This window comes from Nomascus leucogenys, chromosome 18, assembly GCF_006542625.1.
Source record: "Nomascus leucogenys isolate Asia chromosome 18, Asia_NLE_v1, whole genome shotgun sequence".
In the NCBI taxonomy this organism is placed as follows: Eukaryota; Metazoa; Chordata; class Mammalia; order Primates; family Hylobatidae; genus Nomascus; species Nomascus leucogenys.
In genome coordinates this window covers 25,235,861-25,263,310 of record NC_044398.1, presented here as the reverse complement: position 1 = coordinate 25,263,310, position 27,450 = coordinate 25,235,861, and the positions used below count along the sequence as shown (strand labels likewise).

At 44.4% G+C, this 27,450-nt stretch overlaps 1 protein-coding gene and 1 long non-coding RNA gene across 2 annotated transcripts in view; one reads left to right on the top strand and one right to left on the bottom strand.

Moving 5' to 3' along the window:
- The first annotated feature begins 818 nt into the window (after positions 1–818).
- Positions 819–18,255, top strand: LOC115831243. Its single transcript, XR_004026769.1, has 2 exons — positions 819–853; positions 17,976–18,255. It is a non-coding gene; the product is annotated as an uncharacterized LOC115831243 (long non-coding RNA).
- Positions 18,256–21,551: 3,296 nt separating this feature from the next.
- The window catches only part of SAMD8 (sterile alpha motif domain containing 8), a 66,399-nt gene continuing 60,500 nt past the window's right edge, over positions 21,552–27,450 (bottom strand). The window contains exons 5-6 of the mRNA XM_030798625.1: positions 22,074–22,224; positions 21,552–21,902 (exon numbers count right to left, since the gene is read on the bottom strand). Of these exons, the coding sequence (XP_030654485.1) occupies positions 21,598–21,902; positions 22,074–22,224 (456 nt within the window). The 3' untranslated portion in view covers positions 21,552–21,597. The remainder of the gene's footprint in view (positions 21,903–22,073; positions 22,225–27,450) is intronic.

The following is a 27,450-nucleotide window of genomic DNA, read 5'->3' as shown; positions in this document are numbered from 1 at the left end:
AAGCCAGCACAGCTTTGTTGAATAATTACACATGTCATTAATATAATTTACATATACAGAAAGAGCTCTGTGATCAAATAGGTTGGGGAAACTTTGGATTAAACCGAGATTAACCCATTTTGTAAGTGTAACTTCTCAGAGCCCCACTTTTGTGCAGGATGAGTCTCAGAATGCAATATGGCCCCAGTTTTTTACAGAAGGATCTTGAGAGACTAAAATGTATGCTGCATTAAATATCGTTCTCACCCTGAAATTTAACCAGTTCTTCCAAGCCCATTGTGGCAATCATAGAAAGGTGCTGTTCCGATCTGCTGTTGTGAGGAGCAGAGGGCTGACTGCTGCAGCTGCTGGGCTCTGGACATACTGATGCCAGGCAGGCTGCTCCCCGCCAAAGACCTGCACTCATGCAGGGCCATCCCTGCAAAACCCAGGACTCCTCTGACAGGCAGCTTTGGCTTGAGGATGACCTTTTGTCCTGGCTGAACTTTCTTAGAACTGTGTTGCCATCTGAGGCTCTTCCCACTTTATCTCCCCTCCTTCCTGTGTCACAATGTGCACACTTACACATAGACATATAGCTTGGAACATATATAAGCTCTGGAAAACTTTGTAATTTTGAGTTGGTCTGGTGATAATTTCCAGGCCTTTGCCCTGGTTGCAGAAATAAAAACTCTCTTCCTCCCTAGTTCATCTGCATCTTGTTATTGGGCCATGAGAAATAGCAGCCCAACCCTCAGTTTGGTCCAGGAACAAGAGGGTCTCACCATGTTGCCTGGTCTGGCTTCAAGGGATCCTCCCACTTCAGCTTCCCAATATGTTGGGATTACAGGCATGAGCCACCGCGCCCAGCCTGGTGGTGCTTGTTAAGCCCTGTTAAATACAACCTGGAAGGGCGGTTTGAGCAGTGAAAGCCTCAGACTCAAGTTCAGCAAAAGTAGAAAAAAATGGCAGAAAACCAAAGGAAGGAAATTCCAAAGGCTGGTGAGAGACAGTGTATCGATGAGGAAGCACAATGAGGACACACAGAATCCAGGCTTTCCTGGCCTTCTCCATTAGTGCAGCATGTCAGGCCACCTTGGTTTTAGAGTTTTCCCAAGGAGTCTGACTTGGCAAGGGAAACCACAGGTCAGGAGTGGTGGCTCCCAAACTAACCTGTTGCAGGTCTTTGTAGGAGGAAGCTACTGGAATTCTTAGATCTTCTGCCTATGTGTCTAGCTGTGGCCTGGCCTCTGGGGAGGCTCAGTTAAGGGCTTCACTCTGTCCCAGGAGCCCAGCATTGCTCTCAGAGGGGAGAAGAGGTTATTGTCACTTACTCCAACTCTTCCCAAAATCTCATTAGTTCTTGAAACCATAGCACCAGGACATTTTACTTCCAGCTGTAAGTCACAGCAGGAAGAAATGCCTATGGCCTTACTTTGGGGGCATAGCCCAGCCCTAAAGGCTTCCTTGCTCTTTTTTTTTTTTGAGACTGAGTCTTGCTCTATTGCCCAGACTGGAGTGCAGTGGCGTCATCTTGGTTCACTGCAACCTCCACCTCCTGGGTTCAAGCGATTCTCCTGCCTCAGCCTCCCAAGTAGCTGGGATTACAAGTGCCCGCCACCACACCCGGCTAATTTTTGTGTTTTTAGTAGAGACGGGGTTTCACCGTGTTGGCTAGGCTGGTCTCGAACTCCTGACCTCAAGTGATCTACCCGCCTCAGCCTCCCACAGTGCTGGGATTACAGGTGTGAGCCACCGCACTGGCCACCTCCTCACTCTTATAGGCAAGGGAACTCATGTGTAGCAAGGTCTCCTCCACAGGATCCTTCTGTTCTAACTGGATGATCCTCCATGACCAGTCTCTGTTTTTCTTCATTTAAGCCCTTATGTAACAGGAAAGTTCTATGTGTATGTGTATGTATACAGATGTGGGCTTTTGTGGTTGTAGTTTTTTTCGGGGGTTGGAGGAGGGGAAGGTAGGAGGAGTTCTTGTTGAGAGTTGAGGCTGCTGCCACAGCTGCCCTACAAGTAGAAAGCCACCGGGTTTAGGAAATTCAAATATAGAGGCCAAAATGTACCAGGGACGCCACCATCACCTCCAAAACAACATCAGTTTCTCTGCATTTCCAGCAATTTTATGAGACAAGCTACAAAGATACACCATTTAGATGAATCATTCTGCTCTCTGCAGTGCCAAGAACTTCAAGCATAGTTAATTCAGAATGACTAGGTCCAACTAACAAGAGTTGGTTTGTCTGAATCAAAGTATATTTAAAGAAACTCAGTTTTATTACCTTCAGGAATCTAGTGGAACTATGCTAATAAATTGCTCCTCTGTGTAGGTCTTAAGGGAAATATGTTTTAATGAACAGATGAGAATATTTCCTAATTCAGTCTATCCATTGTTTATATAGAAAGGGTTACTCATCAAGTGTTTAAGTCTACTTGAAATGCTTGCTCTTGTTTACAATCACAGTATTTTAGTTTAATGAACCCTGTGTTTATAAATGGTATAAAATAAACTATCCATCTTGTCATTCCCTCTAAATTGGTGAAGTCCCAACTGATGCCTCAATGGCTCTGTTAGCATAAAATCAAAAGTCATTGTACCAGCTGGGTACGGTGGCTCACACCTGTAATCCTAGCTCTTTGGGAGGCCGAGGTGGGAAGATCACTTGGGGCCAGGAATTTGAGACCAGCCTGGGCAACATAGTGAGACCTCATTTCTACAAAAAATAAACCAAATTATTTTTTGTGGGCATGTGCCTATGGTCCCAGCTACTTGGGAGGCTGAGGTGAAAAGGATCGCTTGGGCCCGGGAGGTCAAGGCTGCAGTGAACCATGATCACGCCACTGCACTCCAGCCTGGATGACAGAGGGAGATCCTGTCTCAAAAAAGAAAGAAAAACAAAAAAAACAAAACAAAAAAAAGAATCATTGTACCCATCACTCGAAAGAAACACTTAGCTTTTGCATGAGCTATTCTTCCAGCGGTGGAGGTTTGGGGATCCGGCCCTATTCTGTCATATTTTGTGACACACATTCTTTCTCCCTCCTTTCTATGAATGTTTATTAAGGAACTAGTAATGTGTCAGACACTGTGCTGGGGACTAAGTAACAGTCAACAATCTCACAGTCTAGAAAGGGAGACAGACACGAACAATGAGCAAGTATTGTAAAGTGCTATAGGTACAAGGATAGCTGTATGAACAGAGGACAGTGGGGTTAGAGGAGTCAGTTCACCCGGGGAGCTTCATGAAGGCTTCAGCATTGAATGGATTCTTAAAAATGGGGGATACGGCTGGGGGCGGTGGCTCATGCCTGTAATCCCCACACTTTGTGAGGCTGAGGCAGGTAGATCACCTGAGGTTAGGAGTTCGAGACCAGCCTGGCCAACGTGGTGAAACCCTGTCTTTACTAAAAATACAAAAAATTAGCCAGGCATGGTGGTGGGTGCCTGTAATCCCAGCTACTCAGGAGGCTGAGGCAGGAGAATCACTTGAGCCAGGGAGGTGAAGGTTGCAATGAGCAGAGATCGTGCCACTGCATTCATCTGGGCAACAGGAGCGAAACTCAGTCTCAAAAAAAAAAAAGTGGGGGGGAGGCTATAAGGCCGGGTGTGGTGGCTCACGCCTGTAATCCCAGCACTTTGGGAGGCTGAGTCAGGCAGATCACCTGAGGTCAGGAGTTCGAGACCAGTCTGGCCAACAGCCAAGATAGCACCACTGCATTCCAGCCTGGGTGACACAGGGAAACTCTAGTCTCAAAAAAAAAAAAAAAAAAAAAAAGGAGGATATATTTAGTTGCACCATGGGCTATTAAAAAAAGAGAGGATGCTCCAGGCACAGTGGCTCACGCCTGTAATCCCAGCACTTTGGGAGGCTGAGGTGGGCAGATCACGAGGTCAGGAGATAGAGACCAGCCTGGCAAACATGGTGAAACTCCGTCTCTACTATAAATACAAAAATTAGCTGGGCGTGGTGGCAGGCGCCTGTAGTCCCAGCTACTTGGGAGGCTGAGGCAGGAGAATCACTTGAACCCGGGTGGCGGAGGTTGCAGTGAGCTGAGATCGCGCCAACTGCACCCCTGGCTCAAGTGATTCTCCTGCCTCAGCCTCCTGAGTAGCTGGGATTACAGGCACCCACCACCATGCCTGTCACCAGCCTGGGTGACAGTGCAAGACTCTGTCTCAAAAAAAGGAGGATGTGTTTGGCAGACAGGGAGAGGAAGGGCAGCACATGAAGGAAAGGTGCTCGGGCCTGATACTGCAACTGCAAGTCATATTTAGCCAGCTGCAAACAATATGGCAAGAATGAAAATGGCAATGGATGGGATATTAGGGGAGAAGGTTCCCCAGCAAGACCAGGCTGGAGAGGTCAGCTAAGGCCCGATTGGAACCTATGCAAGACAGTGCCTGCTCAAGTTCTACCTCCTCATGAAATTAAAAGCATGAAATAAGACATAGATGCCCAGCTGTGGCTTAGCCCATATCCCCAGCCATGTCATGACCCATATATGCCCAGTCCAAGTCAAGGGAGAGCATGGGTTGGCTGTCCTCAGCACCAGACCCATATCACATCTAGAGTATCATATTTAGGGCCTCAGTGACAAATTAGGGGGCATTGATGAGGCAAAAGAGTAAATCTCATCCCTGTTACTCTGTCTGGGCCATAGGCAGATGTCTAAAAGTATGATTTCTGGCTGGGTGCAGTGGCTCACACCTATAATCCCAACACTTTGGGAGGCCAAGGCAGGGAGATCGCTTGAGCCCAAGAGTTTGAGACCAGACTGGGCCACAAAGTGAGACCCTTTCTCTAACAACAACAACAACAAAAATTTAAAAATTAGCTGCGTGGGCTGGACACAGTGGCTCACACCTGTAATCCCAGCACTTTGGGAGGCCGAGAAAGGTGGATCATGAGGTCAGGAGATCAAGACCAGCCTGGCCAACATGGTGAAACCCCATCTCTCCTACAAATACAAAAATTAGCTGGGCATGGTGATGTGCACCTGTAGTCCCAGCTACTTGGGAGGCTGAGGCAGGAGAATCGCTTGAACCCAGGAGGTGGAGGTTGCAGTGAGCCGAGATTGCACCACTGCACCCCAGCCTGGGTGACAGAGCGAGACTCTATCTCAAAAAAAAAAAATTAAATTAAATTTTTAAAAAATTAGCTGTGTGTGGTGGTGTGCACCTGTAGCCCCAGTTACTCAAGAGGCCGAGGTGGGAAGATGGCTTGATCCCAGGAAGTTGAGGCTGCAGTGAGCCATGATTGCACCACTGTACTCCAGCCTGGGTGACAGATCAAGTCCCTGTCTCAAAAAAAAAAAAAAAAATTGTGATTTCTCAATTGAAAAATGTAAAAATCATATGCATTGCTCCACTTAATTCCAGGCAAAGCCAAATGATGATGCACCAGTGAGTCACCAGTGAGATTGCATTTAAAATCCAGCAGCCTCAGAGCCAAGACCAGCCTTGTGTAAACAGAGTTCAGGGAGGAGTGAAGATAGTGGAGTGAGGCGTGCCGAAGCCAGCCGGCCTCTGGGCTCGGGGTGGGCTGACCTCTGGGGGGCCGAGTGCATCTGCTGGACTGAAGGCAGAGTAATTTTTTCATCTCATCCAGGAGAAGAAAGAAGATATGTAGCAGAGGAAAGGAACGGAACATTCTCCCTCCCTACCTTACACAGGGGAGTGGTCATCTACACTAAAGCAAAACTTCCTCATCATAGGAAGACCATTTTCCTTGACCTTTAGGTGATTTTATAGTCATCTCGAAAAGAAAACGAAACTCAACTCAGGACTTGATTGAACACAGAGAGTCCACTAGGATGCAGTATTCCTGCCCACTTCTCCAGGAAGAAAGAAGCAAATGACGTAGGTCTTTTGACATTGTTTGCTTAATTATAAAGAAATTATTTTGCAAGCTGAATACTGATGCTTTATTTGAAACAGGTGCTTAGTTGGTGGCATTTATGAATTCTTTACCTTTTGTTCCAAACCAAAAAACTAAATAAATAGCAAGTATTGGTGGGAAAAAAAAAGACTTTGCTGGGCGCAGTGGCTCATGCCTGTAATCCTAGCACTTTGGGAGGCCAAGGAGGGAGGATCACGAGGTCAGGAGATCGAGACTATCCTGGCCAACATGGTGAAACCCCGTCTCTACTAAAAATGCAAAAATTAGCTGGGCGTGATGGCATGCGCCTGTAGTCCCAGCTACTTGGGAGGCTGAGGCAGAAGAATTGTTTGAACCTGGGAGGCGGAGGTTGCAGTGAGCCGAGATCGCACCACTGCACTCCAGCCTGGGCGACGGAGCAAGACTCCGTCTCAAAAAAAAAAAAAAAAAAAAAAAAAGACTTCAAAACAGTGTGGAATTATGGAAATGGATGCCATCCAAGAAGACTGGAAAAATACAGTCTGACCTCTTTATGCAGTAGAGCTAGGCTTTTCAAGATACAGGAGACCAATGAGAAGGGTTTTTTTAGGCTGGACGCAGTGGCTCATGCCTGTAATCCCAGTACTTTGGGAGGCTGAGGCAGGCGGATCACCTGAGGTCAGGAGTTCGAGACCAGCCTGGCCAACATGGTGAAACCCCATCTCTACTAAAAATACAAAAATTAGTAATCCCAGCTACTTGGGAGGCTGACGCAGGAGAATCACTTGAACCTGGGAGGTGGAGGCTGCAGTGAGCCGAGATTGCATCACTGTACTCCAGACTGGGCAACAGAGTAAGACTCTATCTCAAAAAAAAAAAAAAAAAAAAAGAGAAGGGTTTTTTTGTTTGTTTGTTTTGAGACAGAGTTTCACTCTTGTCGCCCAGGCTGGAGTGCAATGTTGCGATCTCCGCTCACTGTGACCTCCGCCTCCCGAGTTCAAGAGATTATCCTGTCTCAGCCTCCCGAGTAGCCGGGATTACAGGCGCCTGCCACCACACCCAGCTAATATTTTGCATTTTTAACAGAGACGAGGTTTCACCGCATTGGCCAGGCCGGTCTCGAATTCCTGACCTCAGGTGATCCACCTGCCTCGGCCTCCCAAAGTGCTGGGATTATAGGTGTCAGCCACTGTGCCTGGCTTAATTTTTGTATTTTTAGTAGAGACGGGATTTCATCATATTGGTCAGGCTGGTCTCAAACTCCCGAACTCAGGTGATCCACCCGCCTTAGACTCCCAAAGTTCTCAGATTACAGGCGTGAGCCACCACACCTGGCCTCAAAGTACTTTTATAATATGAACTCAGTAGGTGCTTATAATATCCTTAAAATATGCTAATAGCAATGTTTAACATTTATAATAATAATATTTAACACTTTACATCCTTTGCATGTTATCCTCAGAATAACCCTATGAAGGTAAGTACTATAATCACCTCAAAACGGAGAGAAAGAGAGGTTACGTGATTGCCCAAGGTTACTCAGCCAGTAAGTGGAGGAGCCAAGATTTGAATCCAGGCACTTGGCTTCTGAGTCTGTGTCCTTAAACCACTATGCTATCTGCCTTCCAAATATTACCATGCATTATATCAAAGGAGGAAATTGAGACAGTGCAGTTTGGTGACTTGCCTGACCTCACACACAGTCCCATTACATCATGACTAAGAGACAGAACCCAGGTCTTCCCCTTGAAAGCCATGCCCCATTAGAGTGTGGGAGTTGAGATTAGCAGCCATTTCTACTTTAGATGGCTTTAATAGGAAGGATTGCAGAGGGTGAGGGGTTGAGTCCAGAGTGGGAGGCCAAAGGCTTGCTGATATTTGCCTTGAGAAGACAATGGCTACCTTTACATTTAGCAGCAGAGGGTGGATGAAGCTGTGTAAACGGGAGCTGCTTGGTGAGCTGACCTGGGAAGCCAGTCCACAGGACGGGGGCTTGGCAAAGGTTGGGCCAAGGGAGGTGATGCTCCCTGTGCCTCTCTATGAAGACACCCAGCAGCATATGGGGGAGAGGGCGCAAACACATTACACTGCCACCCCCCCAGACGCCATCTGCCCCCATTTCACTAATGTCCAGGAAAGGGCAAATTCACTCTCCCTGCTGCCTAGATCAGAAGCCCCGTCTCCTGCCTTCCTTTTGAAGCACTCCAAGAGAGAGCAGCTCCCAATTCCCACTGACCTATCAAGTGGGCTGAGGGCCACCTCCACCTCTGCCAAGCCCTGTTCCACCCAAGGCTTTGCCTCAGAGTCCCCTCGGATGCCACGGCTCAGATACTGGACCCACTCAGGAACTCTGGCTCAGAGAAGCAGGACTGTGCTCAAGGTGAGGCTCAGGGCTAGGCACTTCCCCACTGTGGGCAGGTAGGGGTTCCACTCGCTAGCTCTGGCCAATGAGAACAAACTATTTCATCAAGGCTAGGTCTCCTTCATTTCAGGGCCAGTGGCCTGATCATTTCAGATGTTTTCCCCCTCATTGTCCTTAGTGGTCTTTGCTAGGATTCAGAATACTGTCAAGTTGCTTTGTGAACTGGTGTGTTATCTGCCTCTAAATATCACGACAGAATGTGGTCGGCAGATCTAGTTCTGGCCAGTAGAGAAACCAGAGTTCAAAATGGAATAGGGGGAAAGATAAAACTGTTCCTATTCAGAAATGATGTGATTGTCTATGAAACACACTAACAAATCTACGAAAGAACTCCTAGAACATGACTTTGGCACTGTCACAGGATAAAAGGCCAGCAATTAAAAATCAATTGTATTTCTAGCCGGGCACGGTGGCTCATGCCTGTAATACTAGCATTTTGGGAGGCTAAGGCAGGTGGATCACTTGAGGTCAGAAATTCGAGACCAGCCTGGCCACCGTGGTGAAACCCCATCTCTACTAAAAATACAAAAACTCAGCCAGGTGTGGTGGCGCACACCTGTAGTCCCAGCTACTTGGGAGGCTGAGGCACAAGAATCACTTGAACCTAGGAGGCAGAGGTTGCATCGAGCCAAGATCACACCACTGCACTCCAGCCTGGGTGACAGAGCAAGACTTTGTCTAAAAAAAAAAAAAAAGGCCGGGCGCGGTGGCTCACGCTTGTAATCCCAGCACTTTGGGAGGCCGAGGTGGGCGGATCACGAGGTCAGGAGATCGAGACCACGCTGAAACCCCGTCTCTACTAAAAATACAAAAAAATTCGCCGGGCGTGGTGGTGGGCGCCTGTAGTCTCAGCTACCAGAGAGGCTGAGGCAGGAGAATGGCATGACCCCGGGAGGCAGAGCTTGCAGTGAGCCGAGATTGCGCAACTGCACTCCAGCCTGGGCGACAGAGCGAGACTCCGTCTCAAAAAAAAAAAAAAAAATTCTATTTCTGTACACTAAAAATGCACAATTAGATACCAAAATGAAAGGATAGGAGGGAGGAATAAAAAGCTAAGATGCTGGAAGTGATCATTTGTATGGAGATTACTAATTTACAGCGTTCAGTACTTTCACAACAGCCCAGGGGAGGGAGGAGGGAACCCAGGAGCTTGGGGAACACCTGCGTTTTCACTCCAGCTTGTTCTGAAATGCCTTTGGGGGACGCTGCGTCAAGCTGTGGGTGTTGGTGAAAGGCTCTTCAGGGGGTTCTGATCACTTCCTGAGGAAGAACCAGTCTGGGAGCTTCAGCCTCACCTGGGAACCTGTCAGAAATAAAAATTCCTCCCACTTAGGCGGAAGGTAGAGGTTAGCAATGTGTTTTAACAAGCTAGGTGATTCTGAAGCACACCTATTATGTTGTTCAAACCAGTGACTTCCTGTGACAAAGGCACAAAGGCTGCTGGAGGTTTGTGGCACCCTCTGCTGGTAACCAACAGCAAAGGTTGCCTTCTGAACCAAAAAAAGGATCTCATAACTCTAGTTTGTCAGCCTGTGCATTAAAAAAATAAAAAATTTAAGCAAAGAAAAGTTAAAAATCCTGCTTGCCGGCCAGGTGCGGTGGCTCACGCCTGTAATCTGAGCACTTTGGGAGGCCGAGGCGGGCGGATCATGAGGTCAGGAGATTGAGACCATCCTGGCTAACACGATGAAACCGCGTCTCTACTAAAAATACAAAAAATTAGCCGGGTGTGGTGGCAGGCGCCTGTAGTCCCAGCTACTCGGGAGGCTGAGGTAGAAGAATTGTTTGAACCTGGGAGGCGGAGTTTGCAGTGAGCCGAGATTGCGCCACTGCACTCCAGCCTGGGTGACAGAGCTCGAAGAAAAAAAAAAAAATCCTGCTTGCCATTCTATCCAGGGCTGCCTTGTCCCACTGCAGCACTTCTGAGATCACGCTGTATTTTCCTTTGGCTCTGCTGCAGCTTTCGTCTCCTTGAGCATCCTTCAATTCTTCCACGCTCCTAATAAAGCACCCAGAAGCATTTTATGAAACTTTCAAGGTCCAGGGCCAGGCAAACTGGCCTACACAGAAAGAGCTGGGTGGCGGAGGCCTTCTCTGCCTTGGCCTACACATGTCACTCCAGCTACAATGGAGATATGAGGTGGGGATGTGAGTCACTCCCCTGCACAAAACCCAAATCCGCCAGTGGCTTCCCGTGTCACTTGAAGCAAAGCTTAAGTTTTCACCAGGACCTTCAAGGATTGTAAGACTAGAGCCTAGCTACTTCTCTAAGTTCATGTTCAGTCACTTTTTTTTTTTTTTTTGAGATGGAGTTTTTATTCTGTCGCCCAGGTTGGAGTGCAGTGGCACGATCTTGGCTCACTGCAACCTCCGCCTCCCAGGTTCAAGCGATTCTCCTGCCTCAGCCTCCTAAGTAGCTGGGACTACAGGTGCCTGCCACCACACCTGGCTAATTTTTGTATTTTTAGTAAAGACAAGGTTTCACCATGTTGGCCAGGCTGGGCACGAACTCCTGACCTCAAGTGATCCACCCGCCTCAGCCTCCCGAAGTACTGGGATTACAGGCATGAGCCATGCGCCCGACCCACTATCAATGACTCTTCCACTTGTTTACTCTTAAACCAAACTCTTTATTGTTTGTAGAACATGCCAAGTCTGCTCCAGAGGCTTGTGCAATTGCTATTCCCTCTGCCCCACATGGCCTTCACTTCATCCAGGGCCTCTGCTCGAATGCCACCTCTGCAGAAGGACTTCCTTTAGTGCTATCTCAGTAGTGAGCATTCCCTGTCACTCTATCCTTTTAGCTGTTCTCTCTTTTTTTTTTTTGTCATAGCTGTTTGGGCTGCCTGAAGGCAATTTCTGCTAGCTAAATATCACCAGGAGCACACCTCAGTAAAACTAAGTTAGGTTTTGTTTTTGTTTTTTTTTGAGACAGACTTTCACTGTCCTCCAGGCTGGAGTGGAGTGCACGATCTTGGCTCACTGCAACCTGTCTCTCAGGTTCAAGTGATTCTCTTGCCTCAGCCTCCCAAGTAGCTGGGATTACAGGTGTGCACTATCATGCTCGACTAATTTTTGTATTCTTAGTAAGAGTCAGGGTTTCACCACGTTGGCAAGGGTGGTTTTGAACTCCTGACCTCAAATGATCCACCTGCCTCGGCCTCCCAAAGTGCTGCGATTATAGGTGTGAGCCACTGCACCCAGCCAAAGGTAGGTTTTTAATTAAACTTCCTACAGCGAGAAAGACTAAACACCTGGAGAAGGGAGGGGAATCTCAGTAAGACTGTTAGGTGGGGCTGGTACAGGATTTGGGCTTGTGTTAGGTGTTCTTAAGGAAGGTTTAGGAAAGCAACCAAGTAGGCTGCTGCTCTGGATTGAGTGCTTTCAGAAAGCTGGGGCAATTCGGAATCTTAATTCTTATGAAGGAACAAAGTAATAGTTGCCCGTGTTAATCAGGAGAGGGGTGTATGGCTATTTTTGTGGCTGCATGGTGTCTTTATTGCTGCTCAGGCATGATTACGAGTGAAGAGGATCCATTACAGCCAGGCAGGGTCCTCATCTGATGATGATATTCTATAGAATTGCTTATGTTCAGTAGGAGAATGCCACTGTACCCAGGTCAATTACTAGTTGACAACTGCCAGGAATGCTTTTTTTCTCTCTCTCTCTCTCATATATGTGTTTATTGTCTAGAAAGTAAGATTCCTGAAGGCCGGGGCTTTGTTTTGTTTACCACTGAACCACTAGCACTTAAACAGTGCCTGGCATAGAATAGGTACCCAATCAATGTTTAATAAATATTCTTTCAAAACATCTTCCATAGCTCCGATCCTACACATCTATAATGAAGCCCTCCACAGGTAAAGCTGGGTCTTTGGAATGTCTTCCAGGTGATGGTAGGGCCAAAAATAGCTACTGCAGGCAGACCAGTATCAACATTACTCTTTACAGAACTTTAAAAAGAGCAGCTGAGTCCTTTGGGCTTTCCCTTGAGCCAGACAGGACTTAGCCTCCTACAGGTGCTCAAGGAAGACAATGATCAGAAAAAAATGCTACTTTTGAATGGCAAGAGATGGCCAACGTAAAGACTATGTTAAAAATTAAACAGGAGAAACACTCCTCAATCTGCTAAATCATCTTCCTGGCTGGGCACAGTGGCTCATGCCTATAATCCTAGCATTTTGGAAGGCCGAGGTGGGAGGATCACTTGAGGCCATGAGTTCAAGATCAGCATGGTCAACATAGTGAGACCCCCATCTCCACACACATAAAAAGATTAAAAAGTATAATTTGAAAATCATCTTTCTTTTCCCCCTCAACATCTTATAGTCATATGGTCTTTAATAAGTCATAGTTGGCAGTTCAGTCTTCCAGAAAGTTTTGTATACCAACCAAGTTGTCACCACTCCACCAATTCCTTATCATTTTACTACTTTAAAAACATTTTTTTTTTTTTTTGGAGACGGAGTCTCGCTCTGTCGCCCAGGCTTGAGTACAGTGGCACAATCTCGGCTCACTGCAACCTCCACCTCCCGGGTTCAAGCAATTCTCCTGCCTCAGCCTCCCGAGTAGCTGGGACTACAGGTGCACGCCGCCACCCCAGCCAATTTTTTTATTTTAGTAGAGACGGGGTTTCACCATGTTGCCCAGGCTGGTCTCAAACTCCGGAGCTCAGGCAATCCGCCTGCCTCCCAAAGTGCTAGGATTACAGGCGTGAGCCACCGCGCCCTGCATCTTAAAAACACTTTTGGGCCGGGCACAGTGGCTTACGCCAGTAATCCCAGCACTTTGGGAGGCCGAGGCGGGCGGGTCACGATGTCAGGAGATTGAGACCATCCTAGCTAGCACAGTGAAAACCGTCCCTACTAAAAATACAAAAAATTAGCCGGGCGCGGTGGCGGGCGCCTGTGGTCCCAGCTGCTTGGGAGGCTGAGGCAGGAGAATGGCGTGAACCCGGGAGGCGGAGGTTGCAGTGAGCCGAGATCGCGCCACTGCACTCCAGCCTGCGCGACAGAGCGAGACTCCGTCTCAAAAAAAAAGAAAAAAGAAAAAACACTTTTGAAGATTACTTTTGTAGCTAGGGAATTTTTTTTTTTTTTTTTTGAGACGGAGTCTCGCTCTGTTGCCCAGGCTGGAGTGCAGTGGCGCGATCTCGGCTCACTGCAAGCTCCGCCTCCCGGGTTCACGCCATTCTCCTGCCTCAGCCTCTCCGAGTAGCTGGGACTACAGGCGCCGTAGCTAGGGAATTAAGATATCATTTTTAAAAATGTAAATTTAGACCAGGCGCAGTAGCTCACGCTTATAATCCCAGCACTTTGGGAGGCTGAGGCGGGTGGATCACCTGAGGTCAGGAGTTTGAGACCAGCCTGGCCAGCACGGTGAAACCCTGTCTGTACTAAAAATACAAAAATTAGCAGGGCGTGGTGGCAGGCTCCTATAATCTCAGCCACTTGGGAGGCTGAAGCAGGAGAATCACTTTAACCCGTGAGGCAGAGGTTGCAGTAAGCTGAGACCATACCATTGCACTCCAGCCTGGGCAACAAGAGCGAAACTCTGTCTCAAAAAACTAAATAAATAAAATCTATAAAATTGGCAAACATAAAAAAATTCTGTAATACATTGCTTTGGCAATGGTGTGGATTAAGCAATTCTCCTGCCTCGGCCTCCCGAGTAGCTGGGTCTATGAGGCGTGCACCACCACGCCCGGCTAATTTTTGTATTTTTAGTAGAGACGGGGTTTCACCATGTTGGCCAGGCTGGTCTCGATCTCCTAACCTCATGATCTGCCCGCCTTGGCCTCCCAAAGTGCTGGGATTATAGGCGTGAGCCACTGCACCCAGCTCCTCCTGCCTTGTTAAGATATATTAAGATATTCAATAATAGAAATACCCCCATCTAATCAGAACAGATTCCCACTTCAGTTAAACCTTCCCCAGAAGCTGTGTAACTCAAGCCCACATCCTATCCTTTCCAACACCTTCCCACTGAGATGCCCCACAACTCCCCATGGTGTGTACTCTCCATTATAACAAACAATAAACCCAACTTATTCAACTAAAGTGTGTCCTTCATCCTTGGCTGGAAGGCATTGGAACATGATAAGTGAAATAAGCAAGGTATGAAACCATGTGTATATGTACATATATATGTATATGCTACAATTGGAGTAAAATAATGTAAACATTTAAAATTAAAAAAATATGTTTGTAGGCCGGGCACAGTGGCTCATGCCTGTAATCCTAACACTTTGGGAGGCCGAGGCAGGCGGATCACCTGAGGTTGGGAGTTTGAGACCTGCCTGACCAACATGGAGAAACCGCATCTGTACTAAAAATACAAAATTAGCCGGGTGTGGTGGCGCATGCCTGTAATCCCAGCTACTCGGGAGGCTGAGGCAGAAGAATCGCCTGAACCTGGGAGGTGGAGACTGTGGTGAGCCGAGATCATGCCACTGCACTCCAGCCTAGGCAACAAAAGCGAAACTTCATCTCAAAACAAAACAGAAACAACAACCAAAAAAACCATCAGGTACAGACATTCACTTCATAATGTGACCCAGGGCTCCTAAGGTTGGAATATGAGCAGGTCTTGGTGGTTCCGTATTTCTGGCTCTCATGGGAGCCCTGTGAACTGAGGACATACGGCATTTAAATGTCATGCTACTCTACCAGAAGCCTTAAAACTATCATTTGGGCATCTTCAAAGTTCCAGCTGAAGGTGGCAACTGAGCTCCTCTGAGGCACTCTCTTACCTTAGCACCCTCATCTTAACATCTCCGTGAGCAAGGCTACAGTACTTTCATAAATTGGCCCTTAATACAACCTATGTGGTAGGCACTTTTTTCCACTTAAATAAGGTTAAGCGGAGGTTTGAAGAAAAACTTAATCATGTCAGAAACACAACTCATACCCAGGTCATCAGAGTCTAAACCCAGTGCATTTTCTACTCCACTAAGCTCCTTGAGGTCTCTTCTGGACTATTTTTTCCCAGAGTTCTCAAAAAGACTAGCTGGGCCAGCGCTACAGAGGCTACATATTAGCAGTGATCAAGAAGACAAGTTAAGTCGCGGATCAAGCTGATACGGTCCTGTACCTGTGACAATGCTTAGCATTCTAACTGCTCCACAGTTCTGGACTAAGTTCCACAGATTTAAAGTTGCAGAGCTCAATCATTTGCTTGTTTTTTTGGAGACAGGGTCTCACTTTGTCACCTAGGCTGGAGTGCAGTGGCATGATCTCGGCTCACTGCAGCCTTGACTTCCCAGGCTCAAGCAATCCTCCTGCCTCAGTCCCCCCAAGTAGCTGGGACTGCAGATGCGCACCACCACGCTTGGCTAATTTTTGTATTTTTTGTAGAGACGGGGTTTTGCCATGTTGCCCAGGCTGGTCTGGAATTCCTAGGCTCAAGCGATCAGCCTGCCTTGGCCTCCCAAAGAGCTAGGATTGCAGGCATGAGCCACTGCACCTGGCCAATCATTTGCAAAAACTAAAATTCATTATGTAAAAAACTGACCAGCTCCATTAATAATGCAAAGACATTTAAATAAGAAACTGCAATCCAACTTTCAAATGTTTTATTTTTAGTGTTTTTAAACATTTTAATACAACAAAGATATAAAATAATATATATTAGTTAAATCTGGATTTAATTTAGAATCAAGAATATTTACTTATGTACAAACACTGTGCTTCAAGGTATGGCTACCACAGGAACTTTCACATCTTCAAGTAATACTAGTTTCTCTGTGGATAGAGAGACATTTAGGTAGAATTCACAAAACAAAACATGTCCATTTTAGTCCACGCTAATTTTGCTTCCCCCATTAAGTACCAGTTTCCACTTTCTTTGTTCCATATCAGAAATACTTCATTTTTCTAATAATACATAGATCTTCTGAATAAAACTTAGTAAAACTGAACATTTTTAAGATGACGTTACTAATTGATAATATTGCTTGGCTATGTTCAATTCTCCAGACAACCCAGTCCTTCAGATTGAAAGAGACCTGAAGTAACAATGAAATTACCATAGTCTTCTTTCTCTTGCCGTATCAGGCACAAACTTTCCTTATGCTGAAACATGGAATACACTGAATAAAAAGTCCTTTGGTTAATTTAGGGTAGAATGTATTATAAAAACCAGAATAGCTGAAATATGGCTTACAGATTTCAGAGATATTTGTATAGAACTTGAAGCAAAGTAATTGGTCACATTTTAGTTATTTGAAATTGGTGGCATTACATCCGGGTGAGGTGATAAGGGGGTCCAAAACCTAGTTTCATACTAATTTTAGTCATATAAGTTACTCAAAGACAGGGAAAAGAAACAAAAAACCTACTCAGTCTCTTTCCGTTCTTATTAGTCACCTGAAGCATTCTGACCTTTGATGTTACTAACAATTCTCCTCGATAGCAGTATGGGGTAATTCAGGCTAAACTGCTTACAAACACAAACTGTTAAACTGTCAAGTTGGCATTAAAACTGACACCTTTGCTGGCTTAGAAACTGTCTAAATGAAACCAGTACTGTTTAAGAAAGCAATTGGACTATTCTACAAGAGAGCTTTCTTGTCTCAAATGCCTGAATACCTTAAAGAACTGGCAAATGACTATATTATCATTACCTTTAGTATGAAGAAAACTAAGTCTATAAAAGACTATCAAATAATTACATGTATTAAATTAGAGAGTTTAAAACAAGAATGTGGTTAACATTCTTAGGCAATTTAGATCTAGAATCCTTTAAAAAAGCTTACTATGAAATTAATGGTGAAACTGCCTTTTGTTGAATACAGTCAAAGCAGACTAGTGTTATAAATATGACTTTGTGAATAAATGAGTAATACTTTCCAAACAAATGTTTCTAAAACAGACTGTTTCTTATCAGCCATAAAAGAATCTGGTTCCTCTGTTTCCCATTTACAAATTATAGGATTTCTGGAATTCTTGGTAAAAACACACAGGCAGAGACAGGGCACGAAACACCGCTGCTCACAGAGTAAAGAGTTAGAATCCTTGCAGGTCTCTTGATCCAATGGGTTCTGGTCTGTCACTGACTTTTTCTTCTGAATAGCCCACATTATTATTTTATTTTATTTTGTTTTTTTGAGATGGAGTCTTGCTCTGTCGCCCAGACTGGAGTGTAGTGGCAGTATCTCGGCTCACTGCAACCTCCGCCTCCTGGGTTCAAGCGATTCTTCTGCCTCTGCCTCCCGAGTAGCTGGGACTACAGGCATGGGCGTGCACCACCATGCCCAGCTAATTTTTTTTTTTTTTTTTTTTTTTTTTTGAGATGGAGTCTCGCTCTGTTGCCCAGGCTGGAGTGCAGTGGCGCGATCTTGGCTCACTGCAAGCTCCACCTCCCGGGTTCATGCCATTCTCCTCCCTCAGCCTCCCGAATAGCTGGGACCACAGGCACCCGCCACCTCGCCCGGCTAATTTTTTGTATTTATTTTTTTTAGTAGAGACGGGGTTTCACCGTGTTAGCCAGGATGGTCTCTATCTCCTGACCTCGTGATCCGCCCGCCTTGGCCTCCCAAAGTGCTGGGATTACAGGCATGAGCCACCGCGCCTGGCCGACACCCGGCTAATTTTTATATTTTTGGTAGAGACGGAGTTTCACCATATTGGCCAGGCTGGTCTCGAACTCCTGACCTCGTGATCTGCCTGCCTCAGCCTCCTAAAGTGTTGGGATTATAGGCATAGTCCGCATTATTTAACTGACTGGTTCTAAGGATAAGTTCTGATTTCAAAGGATACAAACAAATAGAGCTAGAAGTTCTATTTTTGCCCTTGCAATTCTGGTCAGAGAACTATGGAGAGGATAGCCACATAAAGAATTCTTGCAGCACAGCCACGAAAGGTTTCCCCCAAATTATTTGGTGACAACAGCAAACCTGCCTCCTTCAAAACCTCTTACTCTCTACCAACTCTTCAATTACCCTTCAATAACATTACCCTACCTGGTCTTAAAAAAAAAAAAAAAGGAAAAGGAAAAAAAAGGCAACACTGCTCCCAGAAACACAGAAAATGCATTGAAGACTTGCAACATAACCCCCAGTTTGCATCCCCAAACCAAAAACCTTTTGGTTCCTTCCATACTAAAGTCTCCATGATGATTTAAGCCTTCACAAGTCTGCAACTATAGAACCAAATACAAGGTCAAAAAATATGTAGACCAAAGCCATGTAGCTTCTCTGCTTAGCCACATTCACAGATAAAATGTAAACATAAATACTATCTTCACTATGGTTTACATTTTAACCAGAAAAAGAAATGAAGACAAAATCTGGAAATTTCTGGACAAAACAAAAAGCAACTAAAATATAAATGTTTAAGTAAAACTGAAAATAAATTTGTCTCAATGTTTTCCAAGAAAGAGATGATTAATTTATGTAAACACTGCCTTATAATAGTTAAAACAATAAGTTATACCTAACTTACATTTTTCTCAAAACATATATGAGCAAGTGCAAGGCTGAAAAGTTATTTTACAATCCCCATTGCAGTCTGTTGTTAGGTACTCTCAATGTCAATAGCTCTGCAAAGTTAGTTGCATTTATTTTTCTATTTGGTCTTAGAATAGAATTTATATGAAGGAAAGAAGACTGAGGTTAATAGCTATTTAAGTTTTTGTTACTGATTGATTGAGACAGGGTCTCACTCTGTCACCAAGGCTGGAGTGCAGTGACATGATTACAGCTCACTGTAGCCTCAACCTCCTTGGGCTCAAGTGATCCTTCTGCCTCAGCCTCCCATGTAGCTGGGACCACAGGCATGCACCACCACGCCCAGCTAATTTTCTCAAAAACTTTTTGTGGGGACGAGGTCTCACTTTGTTGCCCAGGCTGGTCTCGTTTACCTGAGCTCAAGTGATCCTCCTGCCTTAGCCTCCCAAAGTGCTGCGATTACAGGCATTAGCCACTGCACCCAGTCTAACTTGTTTTTTTGTTTTTGTTTTTGTTTTTTTTTTGAGAAGGAGTCTCACTCTGTCACCTAGGCTGGAGTGCAGTGGAGTGATCTCAGCTCACTGCAACCTCCACCTCCTAGGTTCAAGTGTTTCTTGTGCCTCAGTCTCCCAAGTAGCTGGGATTACAAGTGCGTGCCACCATGCCCAGCTAATTTTTGTAGTTTTAGTAGAGATGAGGTTTCACCATACTGGCTAGGCTGATCTCGAACTCCTCACCTCAAGCAATCCGCCTGCCTTGGCCTCCCAAAGTGCTGGGATTACAGGCGTGAGCCATTGCACCCAGCCATGTTTTTAAGAGAATGGGTCTTGCTACGTTGCCCGGGCTGGAATGCAGTGGTTATTCATAGGCGTTATCATAACACATTCCAGCTTCTAACTCCTGGCCTCAAGCAATCCTCCTGCCTCAGCCTCCTCAGAAGCTGGGACTACAGCCTTGCACCACTGCACTCGGCTTAACATTTTAACATTAATGATGCCATAGAGTTTTTTGAACCCTTTCCCAAAAGCCAACATCAGTGCCTCCCTAGCTAAATTCAGTCTGTTCTGTCATGTAGAAAAATAACAGTAACTCATCTTTTGGCCTCAAGGGTCAAACCACTCTAACTGGCATAGGAAACATCCTTTACTTTCCATGATTATGCAACTTCTTTACATGAGATGTTGGCATTTTGTTCCTAGCATGTAACAGAATCAGCAATTTAAGATATCAGATTCTGAGGTGTGAGATTTAAAAGCATAAAAGTTGAATTGCCTTGCAGCATTTCTCAAGTGAGAAATAAAAAAATAATGTTCACAGCAGACACAAATTGGGGTCATTCAGCACTAGCTGAGACTTGTTTGCATAATTTCCTTCCTACCCAATTCATTCAGGCTCCTATGTAGCTTATACAGGGGTGGGAATATGACTCAAAGTGCAAAAATAAAATATTTCACCCAGATAAAGAAGGAGCAAGCTTCTGCTATGTGGCCTAATTGCAGGCCTCAGAATGCCAGCACCTTTTCTAAGTTTTTGTTTTAAAATGGAATGTAAAAACTACATAATTAATATCCCAAGCAGCTAAGCTCATTAGTTGGGAGTTTAAATTCCAATTCCATAACCATCCTACTGTCATAACTATTGTAAAAAATCATTAAAAATAAAGTAACAAATGTTATCATAGAGGTGAAATTATTTAAAGTACTAAATTTCTAGTGTTGTAAATAGCAGCTAAGTTATATCACTTCCTGACTGCCAAATTAAGACTAAATAGAAAGAATGTATATACACCATTATATTTAAAAGTAAAAAACAATGAAACTTTTTCATATCCAAGTATGTCTGAGACTGTTTACTTCCAACAGCCAAGAATGATAAATTTCAAAAACCAAAAAGTTATATTTTGCGTGCTGTAAGTTTCTTTTCAGGAGAAAACAATTCTTTGCATGCATACCTCCCTACTTAATGACATTAAGAACTTTATCTAACATCTGGTAAAACACTCCTATTTGGCTCATTAAATAACACCATTAAAAAGCATAAAATTGGACTGTCATCTAACAACTATAGCACAAAGAAGTTATTCTGGGTACCTATACCACCAACATTAAGCCCATTTATTTTTATGGATGCAGCCATTTTTCCCTCATGAATACTCACTGATGGTCACACTGAACCCTCAGAACAAAATAGGCACTGCATCTTTTGTTGCATCTTTGGTGAAATATGCCAGCCCTACATTTGCATTAATGAGGAGACCAATGGCATCCTAGCCAGTACTCTGTCACGTCATCTATGGCCTCTTTCATTCTCTTCTTATTTCAGGCATCCTGGTATGCTCAGTATATTTAAAGATGGTTCAGAAGGCGAAAACTGTTTGTCAGTAAAACAGATCATGTCCCATGGTTGCATTTTTTAAATTGAAACAGAGATTAGTCCAAAGAACAAGTACTGATCACTTGGTAGGGTTTCTTCTTCTAAAGGTAATAAGGAGCTTCAAAACATATTATTTCTTGACTAGAGCCCTACTGGAAATCAATGAAAATTCCTCAACCAGCAAACTGCTCAAGTTGACTTGTTTAAAGTTCAATAAGCAAATACTCAACAGGTAAGGGTACAGCCTGACTTCAATCACAACATTAAGTCTTCCTAAAGAGAAGGGGCAGAAAACATCTACTTAAGCTTTCTGTTCAAACAGCTACATAAGGACTCTTGATTGTTCTTTCTTGCTTTTTATAATCATAACTTCGCTCAGAACAGAAAACTTTACTTTGTCAACACATAAGCCAGGCATCTAAGAACAACCTAGGGGGAGAACGCAAAGTTACTCATTTTCAACAACTATTATATATTTAATCACAAATTCATTAGAAAGATAGTATTCATCCAATTAGTCTTTTCATTATTGCTGGTTTTGAAAATGGCCAACAATATTCATTAGGTACTGTGCCATTAACATTGCATTCAAAAAAAGAGAACATGGGAAACCAAATCCTTGCTCTCCTACTCTGCTGATATGCTCTGGTATTGGCTAGAGTATGGTAGTACAAAAAGAGTCTTGTTGTTATATAAAAAGCAATAAACACATCAATGGAATAATGTTCATGGGCAGCCAAGATGAAGAAGATTCCAAAGAGGTTGAGAACCCAGGATAAAGTGTGCAAGAAATTCCAGCTTCTTGGTGTATCTAGGAAAAGGACAGAAAGATCATTTTAAAGCTACATTCCTTCCAGTGCTTCTCAGTCACGTTTCTCAGGTCAGGCTGTTTTGCCATTCTTCACAGGATCTGACACCCTTCCCACAGCCTTCACTGCAGCTAGTTATCTAATATGCATAGAAGCACTAAAAAGATACTTACATTCGGTGACAAAGAAATTCAGCATAGTTAGGACGACTGTGTGGCCACTAAACATGTAATCTCCACATGTGTGAACGCCAGTCAGGGTCATACCAAAGCCACTCCAAATGGCAAAGGCTCGATGTAATTTCTCCCATACACTGCCGTATATCTACGAAGAAAAGTTATGAATTAGTGCTTCAAATGCTTAGGGAGGTGGGAACTTCCCAACATCCATTCCTATTGAAATTCAAATGCTGAATAACTTAGAAATAAGATCTAAGCCAAAGCAGCTAGGCCCTCAGTCTAACAAATTCCAGCCAGACTTCAAGAATGGGTGGGCAAAGCTTGGCTGTACTCAGAAATATTTTGGTAATTAAATGAAATCAGGCTGGGCGCAGTGGCTCATGCCTGTAATCCCAGCACTTTGGGAGGCTGAGGTGGGCGGATCACCTGATGTCAGGAGTTCAAGATCAGCCTGGCCAACATGGCGAAACCCCGACTCTACTAAAAATACAAAAATTAGCCAGGCAGGCCGGGCACGGTGGCTCACGCTTGTAATCCCAGCCCTTTGGGAGGCCGAGGCGGGCGGATCACGAGGTCAGGAGATCGAGACCACGGTGAAACCCCGTCTCTACTAAAAATACAAAAAATTAGCGGGCGTGGTGGCGGGCGCCTGTAGTCCCAGCTACTCGGAGAGGCTGAGGCAGGAGAATGGCGTGAACCCGGGAGGCGGAGCTTGCAGTGAGCCAAGATTGTGCCACTGCACTCCAGCCTGGGTGACAGGGCGAGACCCTGTCTCAAAAAAAAAAAAAAAAAAAAAAATTAGCCAGGCGTGGTGGTGCACACCTGTAATCCCAGCTACTAGGGAGGCTGAGGCAGGAGAATCACTTGAACCTGGGAGGTGGAGGTTGCAGGGAGCTGAGATTGCGCCACTGTACTCCAGCCTGGGCGACAGAGTAAGACTGTGTCTCAAAAAAATTAATTAATTAATTAAAAATAAATAAATAAATAAATGAAATCACTGTAACATGAACTCCTTTACTAGGAGTTCCTTTATAATAAAAAGTTCTCTATAACACAAAAACATCTCCAAGTTTTTAATCCTATCACAGTAGTAGTTGCTTGGCTATTCTTGCCAATAAGATGTAGGCTATGACAGACGGAGATCAATGTCTACCTTTCAACATCCACTCTCCTCTTCTTCACTGGTAACAGAATCTCAAATATATTGAGTCAGCAATGAATTCAGCCAAAATATTGCCTTTCCCAGCCTCGCTTGTAGCTAGGTGTGGCCACGTGACTAAGTTCTGTACAATAAGATCTAAGTAGAACTGTTAAGGGTTTCTGGGAAGGCTACTTATCAAGGTAAGAAACAACAGTTTTGAGGAAGTCTTTTCTAACTTTTTACCTTTCCTTCTTTTAGTCTACAACTCAGACTCATTCAACTGGAGGTGAAACTCCAGCAACCATCCTGGACCACAAAGGGCCTTGAGGATACAAGCCAAGTATTGGGATAGCAGACCAGAAAGACAGAATTATGGGGTTTTTTTGGATGACTTAGTAAAATTATCATACCAGACCTTGTGTACCTACCTTCAGACTCTTTTTTGAGAGAGAATAAACCATTGTGTGTTTATTAAACCATAGCCACTTTGAATTTCCAGTTATCAACAGCCAAACCTAATCCCAACTCTCACACATACGCCTAAAAAAGCAGTCCATTTTGAGGAAGACCTTGAGTGATAACTGCTTTACAAAAGAGGGACAGTCACTTAAAAAAAGAAAGGCATATTGCTGGGTGCGGTGGCTCATGCCTATAATCCCAGCACTTTGAGAGGCCGAGGTGGGTGGATCACCTGACGTCAGGAGTTCGAGACCAGCCTGACCAACATGGAGAAACCCGTCTCTACTAAAAGCACAAAAATTAGATGGGCGTGGTGGCACATGCCTGTAATCCCAGCTACTCAGGAGACTGAGGCAGGGAATGCCTTTTTGTGTGTGTGTGTTTTTTTTTTTTTTTTTTTTTTTTTTTTGAGACAGAGTCTTGCTCTGTCGCCCAGGCTAGAGTGCAGTGAGGCTAGAGTGCAGTGGCGTGATCTCTGCTCACTGCAAGTTCCACCTACCAGGTTCACGCCATTCTCCTGCCTCAGCCTCCCAAGTAACTGGGACTGCAGGCGCCCGCCACCTGCAGTGGCGGGAGGGGGAGGTTGTGGTGAGTGGAATTTGTGCCATCTCACTCCAGCCTGGGCAACAAGAGCAAAACTCCATCTCAAAAAAAAAAAAAAAAAGAGGCCATGCGCAGTGGCTCACGCCTGTAATCCCAGCACTTTGGGAGGCCGAGGCAGGTGGATCACAAGGTCAGGAGATCGAGACCATCCTGGCTAACACGGTGAAACCCCGTCTCTACTAAATATACAAAAAATTAGCCGGGCGTGGTGGCGGGCGCCTGCAGTCCCAGTTACTTGGGAGGCTGAGGCAGGAGAATGGCGTGAACCTGGTAGGTGGAACTTGCAGTGAGCAGAGATCACGCCACTGCACTCTAGCCTCACTGCACTCTAGCCTGGGCAACAGAGCAAGACTCTGTCTCAAAAAAAAAAAAAAAAAAAAAAAAAAAAACACACACACACACAAAAAGGCATACTAATATTATAATAATAATAAAATTTAATAATAACATAATAATGGTACAAAAAGGTGCTAAAATTTTATGTACATTTACTATGTGCAAGGCATGCTGCTAAGTGCTTTATATGTTACTGCATTTAATTTCCACAGCAATCCTATGAAGTGATTTAACTGTACAGATGAGGAAACTGGCTTAGAGAGGTCACATAGCTAGTAAGTAACACAGTCAGGATGTGAACCCAGGGAGCCCAATTCCAAAGCCCTATGTCTTAAAGATTCTATCAAATATGACCAAATAAACAACTTCATAGATATCACCATCTCATTAGGAATATCACCTGCTGATTATACACTGACCAGCTTTCCCTTTCTGCCTCATTTGAGAGAAAGAAAGGAAGAAGAATTTATTACTAGAGAGAAAGAAAGATAATACACATGGGTTTGGTTCTTCTGTGATCACTATGAACACGGGCTTAGAGATATTACTCTTGAGAAAGTAAAAAATCATGTAGTAAATAAACAGAAGAGACTGGTAGGAAAATGTCTCAACCAAGGATAGGAAACTAGTTATGCCAGTCAAAAGGCAGTTATCTCTCCATCCTTTCCCATCTTAAATATCTCATATATCCTTCCAAAAAATAAAAACCAAAACACAACAGAGCAGAATGAATAGTATGTTTTGACAAGAGAAGGTGTAGAAATATGCATTAAGTGTTTCTAAATTTCAAAAATAGGCATGTTCTTGGCTCTGTCCTCAAACCCCTTACTTCCGGGAATGCAATTTCAAGCAATTAATTTATTATAATGAAAGTACCTTATGGAATTCACTGTAAGGGATTTGATTTCTATTTATAACAATTACTGCAAATAATACGGGTCAATAAGTAGGTTATATTATAATTCAAAGCAATTAACAGTATTTAGGTCAGATTGGAGTAGAAATATCTATATATAACCAACTGATAAAAACAGTCATTAGAGACAGAAAAAGGGCTGTTTATACCATAGAAGGATGGTATCTAATTTATTTTTGCAGCATATGTTGCAGCCCTATGCACAGATATCCCTCTCGTCGGCGGCTGTCCTACAATTAAATCCCTTAGCTACAGAAAATTTTCTCTTTTCAGTGTAATAAGCTTATATTTTTCTTCTTTAAAATCTGTCCTGGCTGGGTGTTGTGGCTCATGCCTGTAATCCCAACACTTTGGGAGGGGAAGATGGAAAGAGCACTTGAAGTCAGGAGTTCGAGACCAGCCTGGGCAGCAAAGTGAAATCCTGTTTCTACAAAAAAAAAAATTAAAATTAGGCCAGGTGCGGTGGCTCACGCCTGTAATCCCAGCACTTTCGGAGGCCAAGGCGGGTGGATCATGAGGTCAGGAGTTCAAGACCAGCCTGGCCAAGATGGTGAAACCCCATCTCTACTGAAAATACAAAAATTAGCCGGGTGTGGTGGCGGGTGCCTGTGATCCCAGTTACTCGGGAGGCTGAGACAGGAGAATCCCTTGAACCTGGGAGGTGGAGGATGCAGTAAGCCAAGATCACGCCACCGCACTCTAGCCAGGGCAACAGAGAAAGACTCCATCTAAAAAAAAAAAAAAAAAAATTAGCTGGGTGTGGTGGCGTGTGCCTGTGGTCCCAGCTACTCAGGAGGCTGACGCAGGACTGCCTGAGACCAGGAATTTGAGGCTGACAGTGAGCTATGATCATGCCACTGTACTCTAGCCTGGGCGACAAAGCGAGAATCTGTCTTAAAAAACAATGACTAAAATACAATAAAATCTCCCCTAATCAACTAGAATACTATTTGGGTGAACCTCTTCATACCATGTACACAGCATACTATTTTGGAGAAACTGCACACACTATGCACAGAAACAAATTCAAAATAAATTAAACATGTAAAATATAAAAAATAAGAACATAAAAGCATCAGATATTACCTTTCATCAATCAGAATGGCACTGCTGGCAAGAGGGTGAGAGCTGACATGCATACATGTTGGCAGTAGTGAAAAACTCATCTTTTCAAGTGTGTATTTCAGCAATACATATCACTTTTTTTTTTTTTTTTTTTTTTTGAGATGGACTCTCGCTCTGTCACCCAGGCTGGAGTGCAGTGGTGTGATCTCAGCTCACTGCAACCTCTGCCTCCCAGGTTCAAGTGATTCTCCTGCCTCAGCCTCCCGAGTAGCTCAGATTACAGGTGCCCGCCACCATGCCCAGCTAATTATTTGTATTTTTAGTAGAGATGGGGTTTCATCATGTTGGCCAGCCTGGTCTTGAACTCCTGGCCTCAAGTGATCCGCCCACCTCGGACTCCCAAACTGCTGGGATTACAGGCATGAGCCACCTCGTCCAGCCCATATTATATTTTTTAATGTGCATGTCCTTTAATTCTATAATTTTACTTGCAATAATTTATCTTAAGGAGATAACTGAGTAAGTGCAAAAGCACAATGTACAAGAATGTTTACTATAGCACTGTTTATAAATAGTAAAATTTTGAAACAACCAAAATGTACATCATTTGGAGCCTGGTAGCCACAATGGAATACTGTTAAAAAGATGAATATGACCACATGTACTTCTTTAGAAAAAAGTAAACAACATACTATTAAATGAAAAATAGGCTAAAGAGTCTGGGCGCGGTGGCTCACGCCTGTAATCCCAACGCTTTGGGAGGCCAAGGTGGGCGGATCATGAGGTCAGGAGATGAAGACCGTCCTGGCTAACACGGTGAAACCCCGTCTCTACTAAAAATACAAAAAAAT